Source organism: Nicotiana sylvestris, chromosome 10 (genome assembly GCF_000393655.2).
Source record: "Nicotiana sylvestris chromosome 10, ASM39365v2, whole genome shotgun sequence".
Taxonomy (NCBI): domain Eukaryota; kingdom Viridiplantae; phylum Streptophyta; class Magnoliopsida; order Solanales; family Solanaceae; genus Nicotiana; species Nicotiana sylvestris.
This window is the reverse complement of record NC_091066.1, coordinates 113,266,193-113,290,544: the sequence shown is the minus strand read 5'-3', so window position 1 is coordinate 113,290,544 and position 24,352 is coordinate 113,266,193. Positions and strand designations below refer to the sequence as shown.

Here is a 24,352-nt window from a genome sequence, read left to right as displayed (position 1 = left end):
CAACAGAAATAAGGCAATAACAGTGTTTAAATGTGCCGCTCGGCATACACCATATATAAATCTCAAAACCAATATCCAAATCCAAGACCCGGAAACCCACGAATCACAAGCTAAGAAAAGGAAATACTATATAGCTCTAACTCCGGAATTTGTCTAATAAGAATAGAAAGTACAGAAGAGCTAAATACAAAAAGAGCAGGAATAGAAAGGGACTCATCGGTCTGCGGACGCGGCAGATGTACCTCGAAGTCTCTAAGTAGTCGTCTCCCTCAAGGATGGTAGGCCTGAGTAAAAGTACCTAGATCTGCACATGAAAAATATACGCAGAAGAGGCATGAGTACACCACAGCGGTACTCAGTAAGTGTCAAGCCTAACCTCAGTTGGGTAGTGACGAGGAAGGTCAGGTCCCTACTGAGATTAAATAAATATAAAGATGACAGGATAAGATAAGAAGTACAATTGAAAACCTACAGTAAGAATATACACAGGATAATAAGAGTGCAATAACGGAAACAGAGATGAAGGCAAACCAAAAGGAAGTACCACTCATAACAAGCATAATACCTGGGGATCTCTTCGTATCCTAAATATGTGCTAGGGATCTCTTGGTATCCCGAGGATCTCTTGGTATCCTCAATTATATGTTAGGGATCTCTTGGTATCCTCAATATACATGCCAGGGATCTCTTGGTATCCCGATGATCTCTTGGTATCCTCAATTATATCCTAGGGATCTCTTGGTATCCTCAATATACGTGCTAGGGATCTCTTGGTATCCCCCACTTCAGTTCAGATCATAAATACGTACAGGGAATCTCCCGGATGCCGTCCCGTAGTCCCAAAGTAAAAACACACAGTAGCAACACAAGAATACCCAATTAAGCTAAATTCCGTACCAAGTAAACAGTTAATTCTAGCCTAACATGCTTCGCGTAATGCAATTAAGGCAGTTTAAGCAAATAGGAAATTAAGTCAACTAAACATGCTTTTCTAAACTAGCAACAGGCTAAATTCGCAAGTAGAATAAAACAGGAAAAAGAACTCAATTGAAATACTTAAGAAAAAACCGAATTTTCAACAATTAGCTCAAGTACGCGCTCGTCACCTCACGTACAAGGCATTTCAATTATCAAATATATCATATTCTAAGGGGAAGGTCCCCCACATAAGGTTAGACAAGCCACTTACCTCGAACCGGCTCAAAATCAACCCAACACCACGTCTTTGCCACGAGTACTCGACTCCAAATGGCCCAAATCTATTCAATTCAATTGCATAATGTAAATAACACTTCAAGTAACTGATTCTAAAATTTAAATTCTAAGCTAATACACGAAATTATGTAAAATGACCAAAATGCCCCTCGGGCCCACATCTCGAAATCGGGTGAAATTTACATTTTCAGAAACCTCGTACTCTCACGAGTCTATACATCACAAGAACACTGAAATCGGAGTCCAAATGATCCCTCAAATCCTCAATTAAAGGCCTCTTAAACTCAAGCTCTAATTACCCATTTTTTCCAAATTTCTCACCACTAATTAGGTCTTTAATCACATAAAAAGGAGTTATGAAGTCAAGGACGTACCTCCAAGTGATTCCCCTTTGTTTTCCTCAAAATTTTCTCTCAAAAGCTTCAAACCCGGATGAAAATGGTGAAAGAATCTCTCAAATTCGCAAAGGCAACTATTTATATGTTCTGCCCAGCGATTTCCGCATTTGCGGTCCCGCTTCTGCGGAAACTACGTCGCATCTGCGACTTTCATTAAATGACCAGAAACCGTATCTGCGGAACCTGAAGAAAGGACCAAAATTCGCTTCTGCGATCTCCTTAGCCGCTTCTGCGGCGCCGCATCTGCGGTCCCCAAACCGCAGATGCGAAAATACCAGAAGCAACAAAAATACAGCAGCTGCAACATTTTTTAAATTTTCTCGTTAACCATCCGAAATCATCTCGAGGTCCCCGGGACATCAACCAAAGGCATCAACATATCCTAAAACCTTATTCAAACTTGTACAAATCTTCAAAACACCTCAAACAACATCAAAACAACCAAAACACATCGGATTCAAGCCTAAGTTTCTAAAATCTTCCGAATTTCGCTTTCAATCAAAAACCCAACCAAAACATATCCGAAATTTTGCACACACATTCCAAATGACACAACGGAACTACTGTACCTCTCGGAATTCCATTCCGACCCTCGGATCAAAATCTCACTATCGGACCAGAACTTCAAAAATTCAACTTTCAGCATTTCAAGCCTAAATTAGCTACGGACCTCCAAAACACGATCCAAACACACCCCTAAGCCCAAAATCACCTAACGGAGCTAACGGAACCATCAGATTTCCATTCCGAGGCCGTCTTCATACTGTTCCGACTACGGTCAACTTTCCAACACTTAAGCTCTCATTTAGGGACTAAGTGTCCCAACACTCTCCGAAACTAAAAACCGAACATCCCAGCAAATCAAAATAGCAAAAATAAACTTGGGAAAAGCAGTTAATAGGGGATCGGGGCGTTAATTCTTAAGACGATCGGCCGAGTCGTCACATCGTGACAGTATGTGTCATGGTTAGAATCACCATAGACTTTTGGATGTCTATTGACTTATCTTGGTATGACCCGAATCAGTTTGGAGGCCCATTGGTAGGCCTAATGAGAATGTGTATTCTACACTAGATTGATTCGCTCACTCAGCGGAGCATTTCCTACGGGTGTGTCATCAAGTGAAGTGGATGTTGGTCATGCTTTGACCTGTTTCATGTGTTACTTCCTTATGCTATGATGGGTTGTGAGAGGACTTGATTATTCACCCGCATGTTGTGGTTTTGCTTAGGGCTTGTGGAGATATTTTATTACCTGAATTAGTTCAAAGTCATTTAGAACCCTTTTTTTTGCTTAGTTGTAAGTAAGCGTTGGTAGGAGCGGCGGGATGATGATGAGTATATAAATCAATAAAGACCAAAAAAGAATAAATGGCAAGATAAATTAGATATCTATGGAAAAAATAACGATGTAGAGGGCGACTGAAAAGGAGGCTCGACCTAAAGAACTTTACAGATCAAAATGGAATTCCGAACCGCTATAGAAGCGAACGACTTGATCGCGAACTATAGTCTTTGTTTATTTGACTGACCGATTCGAATCGATTGGGCTTCGTTCGGGTAGTGTTTAGTCATAAGCCTGTCTTTTTTGGTCTTCACTTGTCTGCTTTCGTTCCACTCCTTTCCAACTGGGCCTCTCTTTTAATACACTAATCTATTTATAGTCAAGCAAGCCTTTCACCTGGCTAACACAGAAAAAAGCACCAGTTAGGCCTCTCTCTTTGTTTCGATGAAAGCCTCAACGCTCTCGTTCTACGGGGAACTTTTTTGACTATTTACCTTCATCAAAGCCGGAAGCAAAGGGCGAAAACTCCAAAACTTTGAAATATCCTCGTATTATCTCTATTTTTATCTTTGTACATTTTGTCTTTTGTGATATTTCAATTAGTTTTTTCATTTTGAATTTTACATATAATCAAAATACTGTCATATTTAAATTACAATTTTAAAATTCTTCAAAATATAAACAGATAAGTAATTTTACTATCTCTCCCTATATATATAAAGGAGGGACGATAAATAGTGTTGACTTGACACCTCTCTTTGGCAATAAATCCATTTATCTTTATTCTCCTTTTTTACCTTTTCTCTAATTATAAAATGAAAACTGTAATTTCTGAATTTAAGTTATCGTGCATACTAAATAATACATAGGAGAAATAAAAAGGCACCTCTTTTGTTGCATCATCTCAAGCAGCCGACACTTTAATCTGGCACCCAAAAAAAATATTAACGTCTTTCTTTTTTAAAAGAGAGTAATGGAAAAATTAAAGATAATAGACGAGGACTCCCTGAAGCAGTATTCCAATATGCATAACAATGTGAATATGGAGGAAAGAAATGGTACATGTTTAAACAGAACTTTTAATAAGAAACTCATTAAATAAATGGCTGGAGTTATGGAGATAAAGAATTGTGACTTATGGAGGTGAGATATATAACAGCTTGTGGTTGTTGGGTAGCCACCAATTGCATCCACAGAAAACATGCATGCAGAACACATAATTTCCTTGACGTGCTGCTTCTCACAGTGAGTTTAAAGACGAGCTTCGCATTAACAACCTATTTGTGGTTCTGTTATTTTCTCAACTTGTATCATTGTCTTATTTTTCATGTTTCATACTCATCAATATTTTGTCATGAAGAAGCCCGTCATTTAGCCAAGAGATCACTATTCCAACTGTTTGATGTTACTTTTTCTCCTCTTTCTCTTGCCTCCCTCGGAAATAACCTCTCTACCTCTCCAGATAGGGGTAAGGTCTGCGTGCACACTACCCTCCCCAGACCTCACCCGTGGGATTATACTGGGTATGTTGTTGTTGGTGTAGTAGTATCATTATTCCAACTGTTCTGTCAACACAAGTTCAACACTGCTGTCCAGAAATATTGCTTTTTAATTTCTTTTTAGTGATCTTTGTTCTTGTATGGTCAACATAAAAATATTATTTTATTTAATGCTATTTTCGTGGAGATGCTTGTGCATGAATTCCGTTGAGTTTGGTTAGTGAAACGTACAGTTGGAGGGGTTATGACAAAATTAATTCCAAGAAATACTCATGCTCCAGTCAAGAAGTCCCATACTTTTGCAACCACAATGTTAATCAAGATGCGGTTACTTAAACTATGAGAACATTTTTTTTTCATGTTTCTCCCGTTAATATTTGTGTTATATAAGTTATAAGTAACCATGCGAATACTTTTTCCCTGTTTCTCTCACAATTAGTTTTTGTGTCACATAATTTGACCTACTTTAGGGCGAATTACAAAAATAATTTGTTCTGTTAGTACTTTCTTAACTTTTTATTTTTTTCTTGATCTTTTCTTTTCTTTTCATTTTGTTTCATTCAAAAAGAAGAAAATTCAGAATTAAAGGGGTTTCACTATCTAATGAACAAAAGGTCAAGTATCCACATGCATGTATCTAATATAAAATTAGACCGAAAGAAACATGCAGACACAAAATCATTTATTTTTTAATTGAGATTGAAAACATAAAAAGATTATTTCTAATTTTATTGATATCTTTTATAACCGCGCGAAGCACAAATAAATTTACTAATTTTATTATAAATCTATTGATATTCTTAGTACTATTGCTATTTTTGCATTAATAGCCATAAGCAAATGAACTTTTCTTTTATCTCAACTCAAATACTTTTATCTCTATACTCAAAATAATATATTTTTTTATCTTTAAATTCAAATTCAAATTATTTTCTGTATAAAAAAATATTAGCACTTTGAATTAGGCAGTTTTCATAAGAGAGTACCATATTAGGAAGAAACTACTCACCAATTTGAATGGGCAGGTTTTTTCTTTTTTATTTTATTATTTTAAAACTCCAACTATGTAAAAATCTACACTTACCACCTTATGGTTTTGCCACTTAGCAATTTAGCATCATATAATTGTTTTGCTTCTCTTTTTATATAGAGATAGATTAATTACTGTCACTTGTGCAAAAGAGGAGGGGACCAAACTAAAGTAAAAAAGATCATGTGCGGACTGCAAATTCAAACTAGAACACAGCCAGGCTAACCGATATGCTTTCAGCAGCAGCAGAATCTTGGAGGCTGCAAGACAAGTTGATCCAAATGGAAGATGATGGCACTATCAGGCCAAAATAGACATACATCATGATCATGTATTTGATACCTATATGATTACCTTATTGCAGAAGGCAAAAGGGTTGAACAAAAATTTGGAACTACCACAACAATGGAATTTCATAAGAGATCGCGAAAGAGGGCACTCTCTCAAGCGTAATACATGCAAGTTCTCCTCAAAGGACGGACAATACTTCACCAACTATCTTCTCTCATAGAAATGTCAAATAACTCGATACCTTGGGACTGTAATGCAAGTATGAACTGATGCAGGAGTGATGACAAACAAGAGTTCGTCCTCCTATATCCTCCGATATTGGTCCCTGGTGAAAAAGGGATGCCGTAGCGCATCATGAGCCGTCATCCTGATAGATGGATCAAATCTAAGGAGACCTTGCAACAGGTCTATAAGATCTCCAGCTGAATGATCAACATGCTGCATCACCAAATTCTGCACCAAAGCCCAGACATATCACATAAGATTTTGGCATATGAAAATCAAGTACTAAAGTGCATACAAACTATTAATTCACCTGAAGACGAGGCAGCTTCATCACGGACTTTATGCTCTCTCTGGAAGTGGCACCTTCAGGCCAGTCTAATCTACCTCTCCTTACATATTTCTCCGCATGCCGACTATCCAAATGAAAAAGGGACAAGTTAATTGCTGATAGTATATGATGACATGAACATACTAAAATGGCACTCACTCCACTCTTTTTAACATTTGTGATGGTAGTGGACCCAATACTCTTTCCATCATTGCCAGGTGCTCCAAATTCTCGTGTGTCTGGAATAAAGCTTCACCCTGCAAAACCACCACACATGAATGAATACCCAGTGTGTCTTCCATCAACATATTAACATCTGGCTCAGAACAAACAGATTAATGAAAAAATCAGATGCTAGAAACTACCGAGCATAGTTCTACCAAGATGCAGCCCACACTCCATAAATCACACGGGTAGCTCCATCCAAGGCCTGAAACACACATAAAACCCAGTAAAATCAAGTAAAAGGACAATGCTAAATTCGTGAGACTTCGTTGAAAGGAGAAGAAAATTTTAACACACCAAGAATAACTTCAGGTGCACGGTAATGTCGTGTGGACACAATATAGTTGTGATCTGGTCGTTCGTAAGCAGTACTACCAAAATCAATTACTTTGATAGCACTTGACTTTGGTAACCTTTTAGAAAATGATCTGTCTCTGTGTGACCATGGTGTACCCTAAAGACAAGTAAAGGAACAACAGAGATTTAAATGATGTGGCATGATCACCAGAGGGCTAGTTAATTCTAGTTATTATAAGAGTATAACACACTCCTAAGAGCTTGAAAAGCAGAACTCTACATACCTTGTAGTCAGGCACTTTTATGTAGTCTGCAGAAACAAAGAGTATATTCTCGGGCTTAAGATCCGTATGGATGAGACGCATATCATGCATGACTGAAAACAAAGGCCACAATAAGCATTCACATTTTTAAATAAATCGTCTCCAATGCAGTGGTGGCAAATGCAATATAAAGATTGCAACTTTACTAACAAACCAGAAAAGAATAATGCAAAAAGTAAATTCTTGAGACCAAGCGAACAAAAAATGGCCAAGTATCTGGTATTAGAATGAACTGAAGAAGTATAGATCACACACATGCTACACATTCCAACAATTGCCTTCCAATTTCACGAACTAGATCAACCGGAAATGCGCGATAACTGTTTTTCCGTAGAAAATCGAATAAGCTTGGCCCAAGCTTCTCAAACACCTGTTAAGACCATTAAATTCATTGCAAGCCTTAAGTCCCCATAGAATTCACAAAGTCGGGGAAATCAGGTTACCACAAATCAACAATATACTTACTAAACAAATATGGTTACGATAATCAAACCAGTTCCGTAATTGGACACAACTGCAAAGAAGGAACTTCTTTTAACCATCACATGCAAGCTTGCATTTATTTATATGAAGAAGAGACACTATATACAACATAGACAAGACATACCGGCTTCCACCCCTATCATATCTCCCTAGCAACTGAAGCACGTCAACTTCTACCATTGCCGCTTCACGATACTTCTTGATACTTCGGATAATTTTGATGGCAACAAATCCCTTCTGCTCTCTGTCCCAGCATTCTAGAACTTGCCCAAAGGTACCTGGTGAACTATAAAATTGAAGAGAGATCCATGGCCAAACAAGAGCGATTAAATCGTAAATTAAGAAAAGAAATTTAGACTGACCTTCACCAATCTTTTTGAGAATTTTATCTGCAATTACAGGAATGAAATGAGTGAGAATATTATGGAGGAGATAGGCGTATACTTGCAAAATGCAATTAAACTAAAGGACTTCAGGTTATGTTGTCTAATATAGACATGATGGGAAATAAGTTTTTGAAATTGGAAAAGCTTCAAGATTCTGTCAGGTATAGGAGATATCTTAATCCTTAGTTTGGTCCTCACTAGAATGGGAAGGAAGGTCAATTCCCGAAGTTCATGCAAGCAAAACTACACCTATAAAACAATGTGCAACCTCATTTCTTACACTTAATAATAGTCACTTATTATGCCAGAGAAGAAAAATAGACAGGGTCGGGAAAATAAATGTATTCCTTCACTATTAGTATCTTATTCACTTATTTTATCCATAAGTAGAGGTATATCTTGCAACAAAAAATGGATACCCCCATATACAAGGCTAAATGATCAGAAAGAATAGCTGATTTTCTATGCTTTTTTTTGGTTTCTACTTGCTAACTACAAAACAACGATCAGCTAATTGCTTATGGACAAAAAGATGGACTTCAGCACGACCAGACACATAATTCCATAAACAACTGGAATATAAGAGCCAACCAAAAAGAACCTAACACGTATTTTGATCAAGCAAAACCTAACACATATATAACATGGTGATGAAAAAAATTTGTAATTACAGCGAGTAGTTAAATTCTCTCCAAGCTCAAACATGTAATGTCCATCTTTGTCATCATCTCGCTGTGGGGGAGAGCCTTTTTGAGCCAGTCCTTTTACATATAAACTATCATGATCGGGTAGTAACCTTGAATGCACATAGCTCGATGAATTGCCAACCTCTTGCCCATAATATATTCCTGACTGAGCCTACAGACAACCATTCATTCATATTCTTCTGAAAAAGATATAACATAAAACCTACCCTATATTTAAAACTAAACTGAATTTTGAAATATTTGCAAGAGTAACAACCAAGATGAATATTTTCACACAATCCCCAACTCAACAACGAACTCACTAAGCTAGACAAGACCATTGAATTGGCATAAAACTACTGACATGAGAGAAACAACAAACATTTGTCACACAACAAATATTCTCAGACCAACATCATAAGATTGATGACTGGTCAAATGCTACTACACCTTTCAGTTTAAATTGCTCATAAATCTTCATATTCCAACGAGATTGTTTTTACCTTTTCATCATGATTCAATTCAATGTTTAACCACGCAAAATTCAGATGCCAATGACACTCAAAAAAAACTTAAGAAATTATGTTCTTATAAAATTACAGATTTCAGCTGGATTTTTTTTTTAATTTCTATTTTTCCTCAAAGTAAAGTCCCCGAATTCATGGAGTCAAACATCAGATCAAAATTAAACAAACAAAATTTTATCGGAAGATATCTAATATATATCTCAAATTGAAATCTGCAGTTCTAATCAATCACTCAAGCATCAAATTATCCTCCAAAATCCTATCTTTTATTCACCAATAACTTAAAACCTCATATGGTTCAAGAGCACTTTCATAGAACCAGACTTCAATTTTATTCAAAATACTCAGCATCCAACTAACACTTTTTGGGTCATTTGTCAAACTTCTCCCAAGAAAAGTAACACCAAAACTTTCATTGAACCGTAACTTCAATTGTAATCAAAACCCTCGAAATTCCGCAAAAAAAAATTCATTTCTCGAACAAAAAAAAAATCAATAACACCAAAGCTTTCGTTGATACTTCAAATCAATTGAATCAAAATTACTAATAATTGAGATAAATATGTTTCATTTTCGAACAACTTCTCGGAAAATAAGAAAAAAATGAGCAAAATTAATACAAAAAATAACAACGGAAAAAGAATAAAAGGAGTACCTTGTTGGGAGTATGGGAAGGATCCCAATCTAATCTCGGACGCTTCTTAGGACGACGATCCATGTATGGATGTGGATACTCCGTTACGTATTCCATTTCCATATATCAAATCGATGCGTAATTTGTAAAGAGAGAAAAAACCCTAATCCCCAATTTGTTTGTGAGCTAAGGAGCAGCGAAAGCTAATGGTGTGGAGCTCGATGCGGCGTACGATTCACATTATTTGATTGATGCTTCACCGTTGGATTAGTAATTGAAGTTTAATCAGGACCGTCTCAGCCGACTTTATAGAGTCGGGGTTAGGGAAACTAACCGTGGTTGAGTTATGTGGTTGTTTCTTTTTATTTTTTTACCTATAAATAAATTATTTTTTTCTATGGTTTCCTTTCCCAATCCTTTAGAGAATTCCCGCCATTTTTCCAAACCTCAATCTAAGGATTGGAAAAAGAAAATCCTATAATTATAACATGGCATTAAAGAGCTTCCGCATAACGAATTTGAGAATATCTGATTTTATATTTCATTAAAGGGAAAATTACACATTAAAGCAACTAGGCTCCCTACTTTTCAATTTTATAACCAATATTTCAATTTACAACTAACTAACCCAAAAATAATAGGTTAAGATTTAACATTCAACTCCAATAGGTTCTCAAAATTACTATTTAATTTTTAAAAAAGATTCTCAAGCTTTTAAGTTAATTTTTGAATCAGTAACTGTGACTCAAATATTAGTTCAACAAACCAAATCTATTTGGGTGGTGAAAATTAGATTTTTAACAAGCTTAATAGCCTGTTTGGCCAAGCTTCTCAAGAGAAAAAATATTTTTTTTTTCAAAATCACTTTTTTCCCTAATTTGAGGTGTTTGGCGAAGCTTATTTGGGGAAAAAAATGTTTTTGGGAAGAAGCAGAAGCAGTTTCAGAGAAGCAGAAAAAAGTAGCTTCTTTCCAAAAGCAAAAGCAGTTTTGGCTTTTCTTCTTACCTAAAATACCCTTAACAAAATATAGTATATACCAAAATAACCCTTAAACCTAATACTTAGGATATTAATTTATAAATATTTCTTCTTATTTTTAGGAAAACTTTCTAATATATAGTGACTTTAGGGGTGAATGCTTTTATATTTGTTGAAGGAATTTTAATATATTTAACTTATATTAAAAGAATTAAGTACTTTTTAATTTTATTTTCATATTTTACTTAAATAAAATGATTTTTTTTTAATTATTGCATGTAATAACAAAATTTTGATATTATTTATTTACTTATAATATTAATTATTAAGTAAATCTATTCATGTCCTTATTCGTAATTTGACACTTAAAAGCACTTTCTAAAAAGCTTGGCCAAACACAAATTATTTCTCAAAAGTGCTTTTCAGACTAATTAGCCAAACACAAACTGCTTCTCTCCAAAAATACTTTTTTCAAAAGCACCTTTGAAAAAAGCACTTCTCAAAATAAGCTGATTTCTCCAGCTTGGCCAAACAGGCTATAAATATGTGTGTTTAAATTCCGAATTAGATTTTGTGAGAAATTTAAAGTGGGTGTTATTTAAACTTGTTAGAAATAGTACAAGGAGGTTGTATATAAATTTTGAAGTCATTTAATGGAGATTTGGACTGGTTTTGAACAAGAATTGCAACTAAAAATCATGGAAGAAGTTTGTCTACATACGCTTGTATAAAAGTGTATAATAATTATAAGATGTGTTTATATACTCATATACACTATTATACAAAATTATACATAATTATACAAAAAACTAACTTCGTCTTCTTCCTTGCGTTTTTTCTGAAATTTTACTCAAATTTTGCTGAAATCTACTCTGAATCACTCCAAATTTAAATTTTAAACTCCTTTTGATATTTTCAATCAATTGGGACAACACCCAATCCAAAAAACTAACAAACTCAAAAAAAAAATCCATTTTCGAAAGCAAAGCTTTGAATGGTTGATAATAGGTGAATTTAACTATAATTAGGCCCTAAAATAACCACTTTCTTGTATAGTTTGGATGATAAAAGTGATAACAAAATGCTCTTATTAGTGTTTTTCATGCTTTGCAGGTTATATATGACCAGAGAAGGCTATGGAGTACTTTTGGGATCAAATATGGAGAAAAAGAGGCCGATCGTAAAATTCCGTCAAGTAAACCACGCGAAACAGCTCAAGTCAGAACCGAAAGAGGACTGTCGCGGTTCCACCGCGACCGCGGCAGAACCGCGGTAGAAGAGGGCTGCAGACAAAGTGAGAATCAGAGAGCATGTTTGGCCGCGGTTTGACCGCGACAGCGGCAGAACCGCGGCAGAGGCGGAGAACTTCAGGGACTAAAGTGCAAAACACGGGATTTTTAGCCCAAAACCCTATTTTAAACACTAGACTTCGCCCAAGAGAGGCATGTATTGATTTGGAGAGTATTTTGGAAAGGAAAAACAATTGTGAGAGATCACCCAAAACATCTTTCTTCTTCTCTTTGATTTTTCTTGCAAGTTTTATGATGAATATTATTTTAGTTTGTTTACCCATAGTTATGAGTAGCTAAATCCTTTGTCTAAGGTTTTGATGGAACCTATTGGGGGATGAACTTCTTGTTTATGTGAATACAAATTGCTAGTCTCAATCTTTATTTGTTCAACTTTGCGCATGTTGTAGTTAATTGACAGGATCCTCAATTAGCTGTGTCTATTTAGTGTGCATAACTCGGGAGAGAGTGCATATTTAGGTTATTGTTGAACAACAACACTCCCAAAGTATAAGAGGGATCTATAACTGCGGGTTTAAAGGCGGGATTAGGGATAACGAAGCCTTGAGTGCAATCTAAAGTGAACCGTGTTAATTAGAGCTAGCTAGTGTATCTCGGGAGAGTGCATTGAGTATATTACTGTGATTACTCGGGAGAGATTTACGGTAAGATGAGCGTTCATGATTGGTAGAGAGGTGTTGGTCAATTTGTATGAAGCATAAATAGAAGGGATTCCATCAATAGGGAAGTCATTACCTTAGCGTTTTCTCATTATTGTTTACAACCTTAGCATCCTTAGTTTACAGCTGTTTATTTACTTGCAATTTTAGTTATTAAAGACACCATCAACTGTGATTCACATGTTTGGGGAAATTGGTTCTCAAGAGTTTAGTGGGTCTAAAGATGGTGAGTGATAGGTTAACTCTCTGTGGATTCGACTCTGGGTAGAATACTCAGGTTATATTTGCAACGTCCGCAGGGTCTTTTTCATAAGGCATAGTTGGGCGTGATCAAATTTTGGCGCCTTTGCCGGGGAGTTAACGGAATTATCAATTACCATTGATAGAAATACAAAAATTCTTAGTGTAGTCAGTTTTCTCTACACCAAGTTTTGATTGAAATTTTTGATGGTTGTTGACGTGGTTGCACAGGTGTATGCCTAGAAACTCTAAGAGGACTGGAGAATTACTTGAAGGACTCTCAGACCCCGAGAAAACATTCTGGATATTGAACCGTGCCAACAAAAGACTTCAACAACCTCATCAAACACACAAACTCGAAATTGACGTGGGTGACGTAGACAACGTCAATGGAAACGTCAGAGATATGGCACCTCTTGTGCCTGAGGCTGCACTATATGACTGGGCACAACCCACAACTGACAATCTGGCCACTGCCATTGTTGTGCCCGCAATACAAGCTGAATTGTTCCAGATCACGAACAACATGCTGCACTTGCTGCAAAACAAGGGACCATTTTCTGGGACACCAGCCAAAGATCCTCAGCAGCACTTGAAGAACTTCCTGTCGATTTGCAAAACTCAAAGGAACCCAACATAACTCCGGAAGCAATCAGGCTGTTATTATTTCCATTCTCGGTGACAGGAGCTGCTCAGGTCTGGCTAAACTCACTCCCCATAAACTCTATAGAAACTTGGGATGAATTAGTCAAGCAATTTCACATCAAGTTCCACCCGCCCAACAAAATAGCTCAACAAATTGATGAGATCGTGAGCTTTAAACAGAAACCAATGGAGACACTGCATGAGACATGGAGCCGGTTTAAAGGAATGTTGGTTATATGTCCACACCATGGTATTCCAGATCAGATGTTGGGACAACGGTTTTACATGAGACTGTCAGATAGCATGAAGAACATTGTAGATGCCTCAGCTGGTGGGGCATTTTTGAGCAAAACTTGGAGAGAAGGTCAGAGTCTGCTTGACAAAATAGCTCAGAATTCGGGGTGGACGACGAGGAATGCACCTATCACTCCAGTGGTACACTCAATGCCTTTTGACCCATCAAATTCCATGGCTGAAAATGTGGCGACCCTTTTGACACAGATGAGCATACTCACCAAAAAAGGTGGAGGAATCAGGGCAGAAACAGCAAGTGCACATTGTAGATATTACCAATGGGGGCTTGTGCACATCTTGCATTAGTCAGCCAATTGGTAATCCTTGGAATGCAGAACATGATCATCATCATCAGCACCCTGAAGACATGAACTATGTGTCAAACTATGGAGGCCAGAGACAGGGCAATCAGAATTGGGGTCAGCAAACTCAGCAACCATACAGACCACCTCAGCCACAGTACAACGCTGGAAGCATGGGAGGTATGAGACCTCCCAACAATATGGCACCTTATCCAAGGCCACATGGGTACAACAATCAGCAGCAAGGGCATCCCCCACCTCAGCAACAACATGGTGGAAGGCAAGAAGATGGGTTCACGAGACTTAAAGCAATGATGCAGTAGGTTATTGGGTCCAATGCAAAAATAAATGAAAGAGTAGATGCACATGACGCAACAATCAAAAATATTGAAGTGCAATTGGGCCAAATTTCAATGTCTCTGAACAATCGTCCCCTGAATCGTCCTCAGGGGACATTACCTGCAGACACCCAGATTAATCCAAAAGATCAGGGCCCAAAGCAGCTGATGACGGTGAGTCTCCGTAATGGAAGGGATCTAGATGTAGAACAAGAGAGATCTCGAGAAAATATACATGCTGAGACATTCATTCCAGTGCCCATTGAGCTGGATGAGTCTACGATACTGACAGAGGTGACAGTCCAGCCTGCTCAGGAAGAAAAGAACATTCAGCAGGAGACCGAGAAAGTAGCTGAGCCAATTGAAGAGCCAGTAGTTGAAATAGAATCTGATAAAGAGAAGTCCCAAGTGATTGGGAAGAAGAGACCTCCTGCACCCTTTCCACATAGGCTGGCCAAACATCAAAAGGAGGAGTAGTATAAAAAGTTCTTTGAAATGCTCAAACAAATCCAGGTAACTATTCCACTGATTGAAGCTTTAAAGGAGATGCCTGGGTACGCAAAAATGATGAAGGACTTGATGTCCCGGAAATTTGATTTTCAAGACTTGGCTACGGTTACACTTACTCAGACCTGTAGTGCAGTGGTGGCGAGACCTATTGCTGAAAAGCTGTCTGATCCAGGTAGCTTTACAATTCCATGCACTATTGGGAATTTCGCCTTTGCTAAGGCGCTCTGTGATTTAGGGGCCAGCATTAATCTTATGCCCCTAGCTATCTATAAGAGGTTGGGCATTGGGAGAGCTAGACGACAGGACTGTGAAGCGTCTATTCGGTATCCTTGATGATATGCTTATTCAGGTGGGGAAATTTGTGTTCCCTGCAGATTTTGTGATCTTGGATTGCAAAGTGGATGAAGAGATTCCTATAATCTTAGGAAGACCATTCTTGGCCACGGGGAGAGCTCTGATTGACTGTGAGACTGGGGAGCTCAAAATGAGACTCAATGATGAGGAAATAACGTTCAATGTGCAGAAGTCTATGAGGCGACCAAGCGAGTTTGCCAATTGCTCTCTTATTGATGCCGTGGATGTAATTGTAGAGTCTGATGATGAGGTATTGACAATTGAGGACCCCCTTGATGCATGTTTGATGAACTTAGATGAAGTGAATGGTGAGGATTTGGCAGAATGGGTGTTGGCATTGGAAGGTAGAGGGTTCTGGGAGAGAAATCTAGAGTTTGAGCCCTTGCACTTAGAAAAGAGAGAAACTCCTCCAGCTAATCCATCCATTGAAGAACCACCAAAGCTGGAGTTAAAGCTATTGCCAGCCCACCTCAGGTATAAATTTCTGGGACCTGACTCCACATTACCTGTTATTATCTCATCTAGTTTGTTAGATGTGTAGGTTCAAAAACTTTTATAGGTACTAAATGAGTGCAAAACTACCATGGGGTGGACCATGGCAGACATCAGGGGGATCAGCCCCGCCTACTGTATGCACAAGATTCTGCTGGAAGAGGGGCACAAACCTTCTAGGGAACCTCAGAGGAGGCTGAACCCCAACATGAAGGAAGTGGTGAAGAAGGAGGTGATAAAGTGGTTGGATGCGGGAATTATTTTCCCAATCTCTGACAGCAGCTGGGTGAGCCCAGTGCAATGTGTTCCTAAAAAGGGTGGCATGGCGGTTGTGACAAATGACAACAATGAATTGATCTCAATAAGAACCGTCACAGGCTGGAGAATTTGTATGGACTATCGAAAGTTGAATCTAGCCACCCGGAAAGACCACTTCCCACTTTCCTTCATTGATCAGATGTTGGACAGATTGGCAGGGAGGTCACACTTCTGTTTTCTGGATGGGTACTCAGGGTACAATCAAATCTCCATTGCACCGGAGGACAGAGAGAAGACCTCTTTCACATGCCCGAATGGCATTTATGCCTTTAGACGGATACCCTTTGGCCTATGCAATGCACCTGCCACATTCCAATAGTGCATGATGGCCATATTCACTGACATGGTTGAGGACATAATGGAGGTATTCATGGATGACTTCTCAGTGGTGGGGAATTCATTTGATGAGTGCTTGATAAATCTGACGCGTATGCTGAAACGGTGCATCGAGACTAACTTGGTTCTGAACTGGGAGAAGTGTCATTTCATGGTACAATAAGGCATAGTCTTGGGGAACCGGGTGTCAAGCAAGGGAATAGAGGTGGATCGCGCGAAAGTTGATGTAATAGCAAAGCTGCCTTCACCAACTTCAGTCAAAGCCATCAGAAGCTTCCTTGGACATGCCGGTTTTTACCGGAGGTTCATAAAAGACTTCTCCAAAATCGTCAACCCTCTCTATAAGTTGTTAGAAAAAGATCACCCATTTTTGTTTTCTGATGATTGCAGGGTAGCATTTGAGGAGTTGAAAAAGAGACTGGTCACAACACCCATCATTGTTGCCCCCAACTGGGAGCAACCATTCGAACTAATGTGTGATGCCAGTGACTATGCAGTGGGAGCAGTGCTGGGCCAGTGGAAAGACAAACTGATGCACCCAATCTACTATGCTAGTAGAACGCTGAGTGGAGCCCAGTTGAACTAAACTGTGACTGAAAAGGAGATGTTGGTTGTAGTGTTCGCGTTTGACAAGTTCCGATCCTACCTGATAGGGTCCAAGGTAATTGTATATACTGACCATGCAGCTCTCAGGTACTTAATAGAAAAGAAAGAATCTAAGCCACTCCTAATTCATTGGGTGTTGCTATTGCAAGAGTTCGATCTTGAGATTCGTGACCGTAATGGCACTGAGAATCAAGTCGCTGATCATCTATCACAACTTGAGGGAGCTGAAAATGTAGTTGAGGTTGAGGAAATACTAGAAACTTTTCCAGACGAGCAGTTGCTCGCCACCACTCATCAGGAAGCGCCATGGTATGCAGACTTTGCTAATTACCTGGCCAGTGGTATAGTTCCTCACGGCCTTTCATCGGTCCAAAGGAAAAGATTTTTTCGTGAAAGTCGCTAGTATTACTGGGATGAACCTTATCTGTTTAGAATATGCCTTGATAATATGATCCGGAGATGCGTCCCCGAGATAGAGCAATTTTCTGTTTTGCAGGCTTGTCACACATCGGTGTATGGTGGACACTTTGGAGGGGTTAGGACAGTGGCAAAGGTGCTAGAGGCTGGATTCTTCTGGCCGACAGTGTTTAAAGATGCGCAGCTATGGGTGAAGGGCTGCAATGAATGTCAGTGGACCGGGAACATTTCCCGACGCAACGAGATGCCCATGAACCCAATTCTAGAGTTGGAAGTGTTTGACGTCTGGGGGATTGACTTCATGGGTCCCTTCGTCAGCTCCTATGGCAATAAGTACATTATTGTTGCTGTAGACTATGTGTCCAAATGGGTGGAAGCTGCGGCGTTACCCACCAATGATGCAAAAGTGGTGGTGGGATTTCTAAAGAAGAACATATTCACCCGCTTTGGGACACCACGAGCAACTATCAGTGATGGAGGCACTCATTTATGCAACAGGGCCTTTGAAAAGTTGCTTGCTAAGTACGATGTGCGCCACAAGGTGGCTACTCCTTACCACCCGCAAACTAGTGGACAGGTTGAAGTGTCCAACAGAGAAATCAAGAGTGTGTTAAACAAAACTGTGAACGCCACAAGAACTGATTGGGCGAGGAAGCTAGATGATGTACTCTGGGCTTACAGAACTGCCTTTAAAACTCCAATTGGTATGTCACCATACAAGTTGGTGTTTGGAAAGGCCTGCCACCTGCCAGTGGAACTTGAACATAAAGCGTGGTAGGCATTGAAATAGCTGAACTTAGACATGGAAGTTGCGGGCACGTCAAGAGTCACTGAATTGCATGGGCTCGAGGAGTTCAGATATCTTGCTTTTGAGAGCACAAAATTGTATAAGGAGAGAATGAAGAGGCTGCACGACCAGAACATTGTTGAGAGAAATTTCAAACCCGGGGACATGGTATTACTATACAACTCAAGACTATGTCTGTTCCCAGGTAAACTTAAGTCACGATGGTCTGGACCATTTCGAGTAGTTGAAGTTTTCCCTTTAGGAGCTATTGAGATTGCCACAGAGAATGACTCTCGTACATTCAGAGTAAATGGTCAGAGATTGAAGCCATATGTGGGCATGAGCGAGAAAAAGGAAGTGTTTGAGCTGCACCTGACTGAACCACAGAGGTCGAGCGAGCCTTAAATGCGCTCATCATGTGTCATGCCACGACGTTAAATCAGGCGCTGCGTGGGAGGCAACCCACGAAATTGTTGTAAGTGTAACACATTATATATATATAAAAATAAAAATCAGATAACTGCCCAGACCGCGGTTCCACCGCGACCGCGGTCAAACCGCGGTCAGAGACCTCCTCTGAACTTCGTTCACCGCGTTTCCACCGCGACCGCGGTCAAACCGCGGTGGGAACCCCTCTCTGAACTTCATCTACCGCGGTTCAACCGCGACCGCGGTAGAACCTCGACAGACCCCGTCGGGCCCAGGTATGCAGAAAAAAACATATCCCCCTCCCATTTCTAATTCACCTAACCCTGCACCTACCCCAAAACAATTATTCCCCCTCCCTATTCAGAATCCCTCCCTTCTCTTTCTCTCTCAAATCCCTCCCTCACTCTCAAAAACCGCCATTGTTATCTTCTACACACCTCCTCTCACCACTACCCACCCCTTCCTACCTTCATCAAGTAAGTGTTCTCTTCTTTTTGATTCTATTTCTTCTTCTAATTAGTGTAATTTAGTCTAAACTAGTTTAGTTAAACCCTAGGTAGGAATAGTGTAGATTTTCTTTCAATTTTTGCTTCTTCTCTGTTTTTATTATTGTATTTGCTTCTTGTGGATTTGTTTGGTGCTAACATGGTTGGGTCCTTCTTATACTTCGATTGTGGGGGTTGTTTCGATGATTTGGAGGCCTAGAAATAATTTTGCGGTGTAGTTTGGTGGAGGTCCCTCTTTGGCCGAAAATTTGGGGCTTGTGGTGCTATTTTGAGGTATTTTGTGCCTATCCTAGGTTGTGGTGGTGTTGTATTTGGTGCATGGTGGTGTTATATTTAACGTGAATCACTTGAGGGAGTAAGTGTGGGGTGTTGTATGCCAGAATTTGTAAGAAAGTTGTGGGGCCATTGTGGAGGTTGTAACCTGGAACACCTCACTAGTTGGGGGTTTGGCATAGTGTATGAATAGAATAAATGGGGGTTATTATTTGGTGCCATCGGGTGGTGAAATCTGAGTAACCATCCGGCTGGCACATGTAGGATATCTTTGATAGTTCTATTGTATTCTTTGCAGGTCATATGGCTTGTAAGAAGCAAAAGAGATCGGCAGGCACGTCCCAACAGCCTACATATGATGCCTCAAGGTTCGAATCAGAATTGGCAGAGGACGACTTTCATGCCAAGGCCTCAAAGAGCTTCATCCCTGAGATTCCGATTGACAGGGCAGCCCTCCGTGCAGAAAAGGAGGAGATGTATGAGGAAATCCGACGGAGGGAAATGGAGTTCTTATTTGATGAACCTGAAACGGTGAACAGGATGCTTATAAGAGAGTTCTACGCGAACTGCCCATCACATACGTTGCGGGAGGTGACTGTGCGGGGCAAATGGGTAGATGCCTCAGTTGAAACTATTCAACAGGTGTTGCAGCTGCCCAGGTTTACTGGTGACGTCGACTATTACCAGGACGCACCAGGATTCACTTGGGATATTATGACTGATGCACTCTACACAGGGGGCAACCAATCTGGATACGTGACCATATCACCCTGAACTCCAATTCATTCACCCATTTGGCTAAGTGTTGGCTCACTGTCATTTGCAGCCGGTTCTTGCCCTCAGGCAACACGACTGACATGAACTTCCAAAGAGCCCTCTTGACGTGGTGCTTCGTCACAAAGAAAGATTTTGATGTGGCAAGACTTATTGGTGATGAAATGATCATATGGTCCCCGCTGAGGTCAAAATGATTCTACTTCCCCTCCCTGGTGACTATATTGTGCCTGTTGAAGAATGTCCCCACTCATCCTACTGATGGAGAGTTGCCCCCTAAAACAGCTTTCAGAGCTCCGGGCATCAGAGTGGGCAGGAGTGCACGCACCACCATTCAGATCGATGATGAGGATGATGACCCGGTTCCCATGGCACCATCCAGGAGATCCTATGACAGTGCCGGACACTCTCGGTGCCCCCATGCTGGGGCAGGCTTATCCAGATCACAGTCCACCCAGCCTATGTTGTGTACTATGGAGGAAGAGGTCGCGGATCTTCGCACCTCGGTGGAGGGCCTACACACGCGTATGGATTCCATGTCTCAGCGGCAGGCCAGGTCTGAGAGCCGGTTTATGTCTTGGTTCCGTGCTTTGGGGAGAGCTTGCCATGTGGACCCCAACACCGTCTCCGACTCTGATTGAGGCTCAGGGAAGTCTTCTTACCCTTCTGCTCGTTATTTTTTATATGACATGGGGACATGGCATAATTTTTAAGTGTGGGGTGGGAGACTTGCTCGGGTAATGTATTGTAGTGTACATAAACATGGTGTATGTTGTAGTATTTGATTGGTGTTGTTGTGTATAATTGACTGTACTCACATTAGAAATAACTGACTTGGCCCAACGACGGACACTTGTCGACAGGTCTCTTGAGGGTCAAAGTCGGATTTATAAAAAAAAAATGTAGAGGACTCTTCCTGAGGACGGACCACTTGGACAGTACTTTTGAGGGAAGTAGTCCATGTAGTTTCTTTATTTTCTTTTTTTTTTTCTTTTTTAGGTAGTGTAGTAATTTTTCCTTGGTTTTTCTTTTGACCACGGTTCTTTTCCAAGGGCTTTTCTTGAACCGGGTTAGGTAGATTTTTCGTTTGTAGTTTTAGGACCAAAATGGGTGAAGGCTAGAATGCAACCCTTGATGTACACACCTGAGAATAACAAAAACGAACATGAGGGTGCGACGTCTAGGCTCGTTTGTAGACTCGTAAATCTATGCCTTAATTTTGCACATCCTGTCTTTCTTGAACGCTCGTATGAGTGTGTTGATAAACTAATTCGGAATGAGTTACATGCCAAGTGTGTGTGAGATATTACTTGTATTCTGTGCTTGCATGTGATACCTAGAACTTGCCCTGTGTGTTTGCAAAGTGAAATAGAAGCTGTTTGGTTTTAGAGATGATTGAGGCAATTCTTTGAGTAGCCTGTATATTTGTGAATCCACCTGTATATATTGCCATAGTTAACCCCTTTGAGACTGAAGTCTGTTCTTTGATAACCCTATAATGACCTATATCCCTGTGTTTGAATAGTTTGACTATTTGAACCAGTACCTCCTAGAAGCACTTGAATTACTAAAGAACATACAAAAGTCAAAGTGTGGGGTGGTAAGGAAGTAGGAAAAAGGGGAATCAGGAAAGAAATACTTGAATGGTACAATGGATTTGTAAAAGAAAAAAAAAGAAAAAAAACAGTTGCACCTAAAGAAAAGTGGGGGTCACCTATGAACTAAAATGTGGAAGAACGAGTGGGCTGAGCATGGAAATTGAAATAAAAGGAAGTGTGTATTAAAAGTGCTTAGGGAGGTTAGTCACTATATCCAAATATATCCTACCCGTCCCTTAGCCTACATTACAACCAAATAAAGACCTCTTGATCTTTGACTGAATAGCTCGATTAGTAGAGTACTACACTAGGGGCAAGCTTATGGTGTGTCTGTGTGGCATGTGAATGTTCTTTGCTGAGAGTGAGTGAATTCTTCCTATCTTTTGTTCCTTGTTGCTTGAATTTTATGTGTGTGGAACTTCTCTTAGAATTATGATGTGAGGTCATGTGACTCAGGAAGAAAAAGTGAGTTTTCACCTCTGTTAGAGTAACTAGAGTGAGCATGAGTGTGTCATGGTGTTAGAATCTTCATCTGAGGCGTGACTATTGCACTGCTTAGGTTGTTTCTTCATAATGGCGGGTGTGACATAAAAATTGGGTAATGCATCGAACGATTAGGCCTAGAAGTGTGGTTTAACTTGCTCGAGGACGAGCAAAGGTTTAAGTGTGGGGTGTTGATAATAGGTGAATTTAACTATAATTAGGCCCTAAAATAACCACCTTCTTGTATAGTTTGGATGATAAAAGTGATAACAAAATGCTCTTATTAGTGTTTTTCATGCTTTGCAGGTTATATATGACCAGAGAAGGCTATGGAGTACTTTTGGGATCAAATATGGAGAAAAAGAGGCCGATCGTAAAATTCCGTCAAGTAAACCACGCGAAACAGCTCAAGTCAGAACCGAAAGAGGACTGCCGCGGTTCCACCGCGACCGCGACAGAACCATGGTAGAAGAGGGCTGCATACAAAGTGAGAATTAGAGAGCATGTTTGGCCGTGGTTTGACCGTGACCGCGGCAGAACCGCGGCGGAGGCGGAGAACTTCAGGGACTAAAGTGCAAAACATGGGATTTTTAGCCCAAAACCCTATTTTAAACACTAGACTTCGCCCAAGAGAGGCATGTATTGATTTGGAGAGTATTTTGTAAAGGAAAAACAATTGTGAGAGATCACCCAAAACATCTTTCTTCTTTTCTTTGATTTTTCTTGCAAGTTTTATGATGAATATTGTTTTAGTTTGTTTACCCATAGTTATGAGTAGCTAAATCTTTTGTCTAAGGTTTTGATGGAACCTATTGGGGGATGAACTTCTTGTTTATGTGAATACAAATTGCTAGTCTCAATCTTTATTTGTTCAACTTTGTGCATGTTGTAGTTAATTGACATGATCCTCAATTAGCTGTGCTAATTAGTGTGCATAACTCGGGAGAGAGTGCATATTTAGGTTATTGTTGAACAACACCACTCCCAAAGTATAAGAGGGATCTATAACTGCGGGTTTAAAGGCGGGATTAGGGATAACGAAGCCTTGAGTGCAATCTAAAGTGAACCGTGTTAATTAGAGCTAGCTAGTGTATCTCGGGAGAGTGCATTGAGTATATTACTGTGATTACTCGGGAGAGATTTACGGTAAGATGAGCGTTCATGATTGATAGAGAGGTGTTGGTCAATTTGTATGAAGCATAAATATAAGGGATTCCATCAATAGGGGAAGTCATTACCTTAGCGTTTTCTCATTATTGTTTACAACCTTAGCATCCTTAGTTTACAGCTGTTTATTTACTTGCAATTTTAGTTATTAAAGACACCATCAACTGTGATTCACACGTTTGGGGAAATTGGTTCTCAAGAGTTTAGTGGGTCTAAAGATAGTGAGTGATAGGTTAACTCTCTGTGGATTCGACTCTGGGCAGAATACTCAGGTTATATTTGCAACGTCCGCAGGGTCCTTTTTATAAGGCATAGTTGAGTGTGATCAATGGTCTTCAATGGTGGACTTCTACTCTTCAATTTTCTTACATTGCAACCAGACGACACAAGAGGAGAAGCAGAAAATATACGGTCCCTTGAAGCATATGTAGAAGATGTGAGAAGAAGAGAGTGAAAGTAATGGTTGTGAAAATACATATTTAATTTCATAGCTTTTAGAAGCAATGGTTGTAAGAACATATATTTTGAATTTGTTAGTGCTTTCAAAATATGTACAATATGAGCTAGATCGGATAAAACTTAAAAACATGAGCCATTTTTTTGTTATGGTGTGAAGTCATGTGTATTTTTTTGTAATTCTTTCTTCATTAAAAATATTACTTTAGTTGATGTCGTGTCCCAAAATAAGGATATATATAATGTTTG

General features: G+C 39.5%; 1 protein-coding gene across 3 annotated transcripts; it reads right to left on the bottom strand.

Annotated features, from left to right (window-relative positions):
* Window positions 1-5,598: 5,598 nt before the first annotated feature.
* LOC104230963 (serine/threonine-protein kinase AFC2-like) lies at window positions 5,599-10,039 on the bottom strand. Of its 3 annotated transcripts, none has more exons than XM_009783880.2 (12): window positions 9,853-10,039; window positions 8,656-8,842; window positions 7,961-7,987; window positions 7,723-7,876; window positions 7,581-7,629; window positions 7,371-7,485; window positions 7,077-7,168; window positions 6,793-6,949; window positions 6,636-6,700; window positions 6,430-6,527; window positions 6,253-6,355; window positions 5,599-6,170 (listed from the first exon to the last, which is right to left on the bottom strand). In XM_009783880.2, exons 1-12 carry the CDS (start codon window positions 9,952-9,954, stop codon window positions 6,021-6,023), a joined length of 1,299 nt encoding a protein of 432 aa, XP_009782182.1. In that variant the 5' UTR covers window positions 9,955-10,039; the 3' UTR covers window positions 5,599-6,020. The 3 variants fall into 3 exon arrangements, with proteins under 3 accessions (XP_009782182.1, XP_009782183.1, XP_070016644.1); XM_009783881.2 differs by having other exon boundaries at window positions 8,781-8,842; window positions 9,853-9,981; XM_070160543.1 differs by lacking the exon at window positions 8,656-8,842 and having other exon boundaries at window positions 9,853-9,985.
* Between the last annotated feature and the right edge of the window lie 14,313 nt (window positions 10,040-24,352).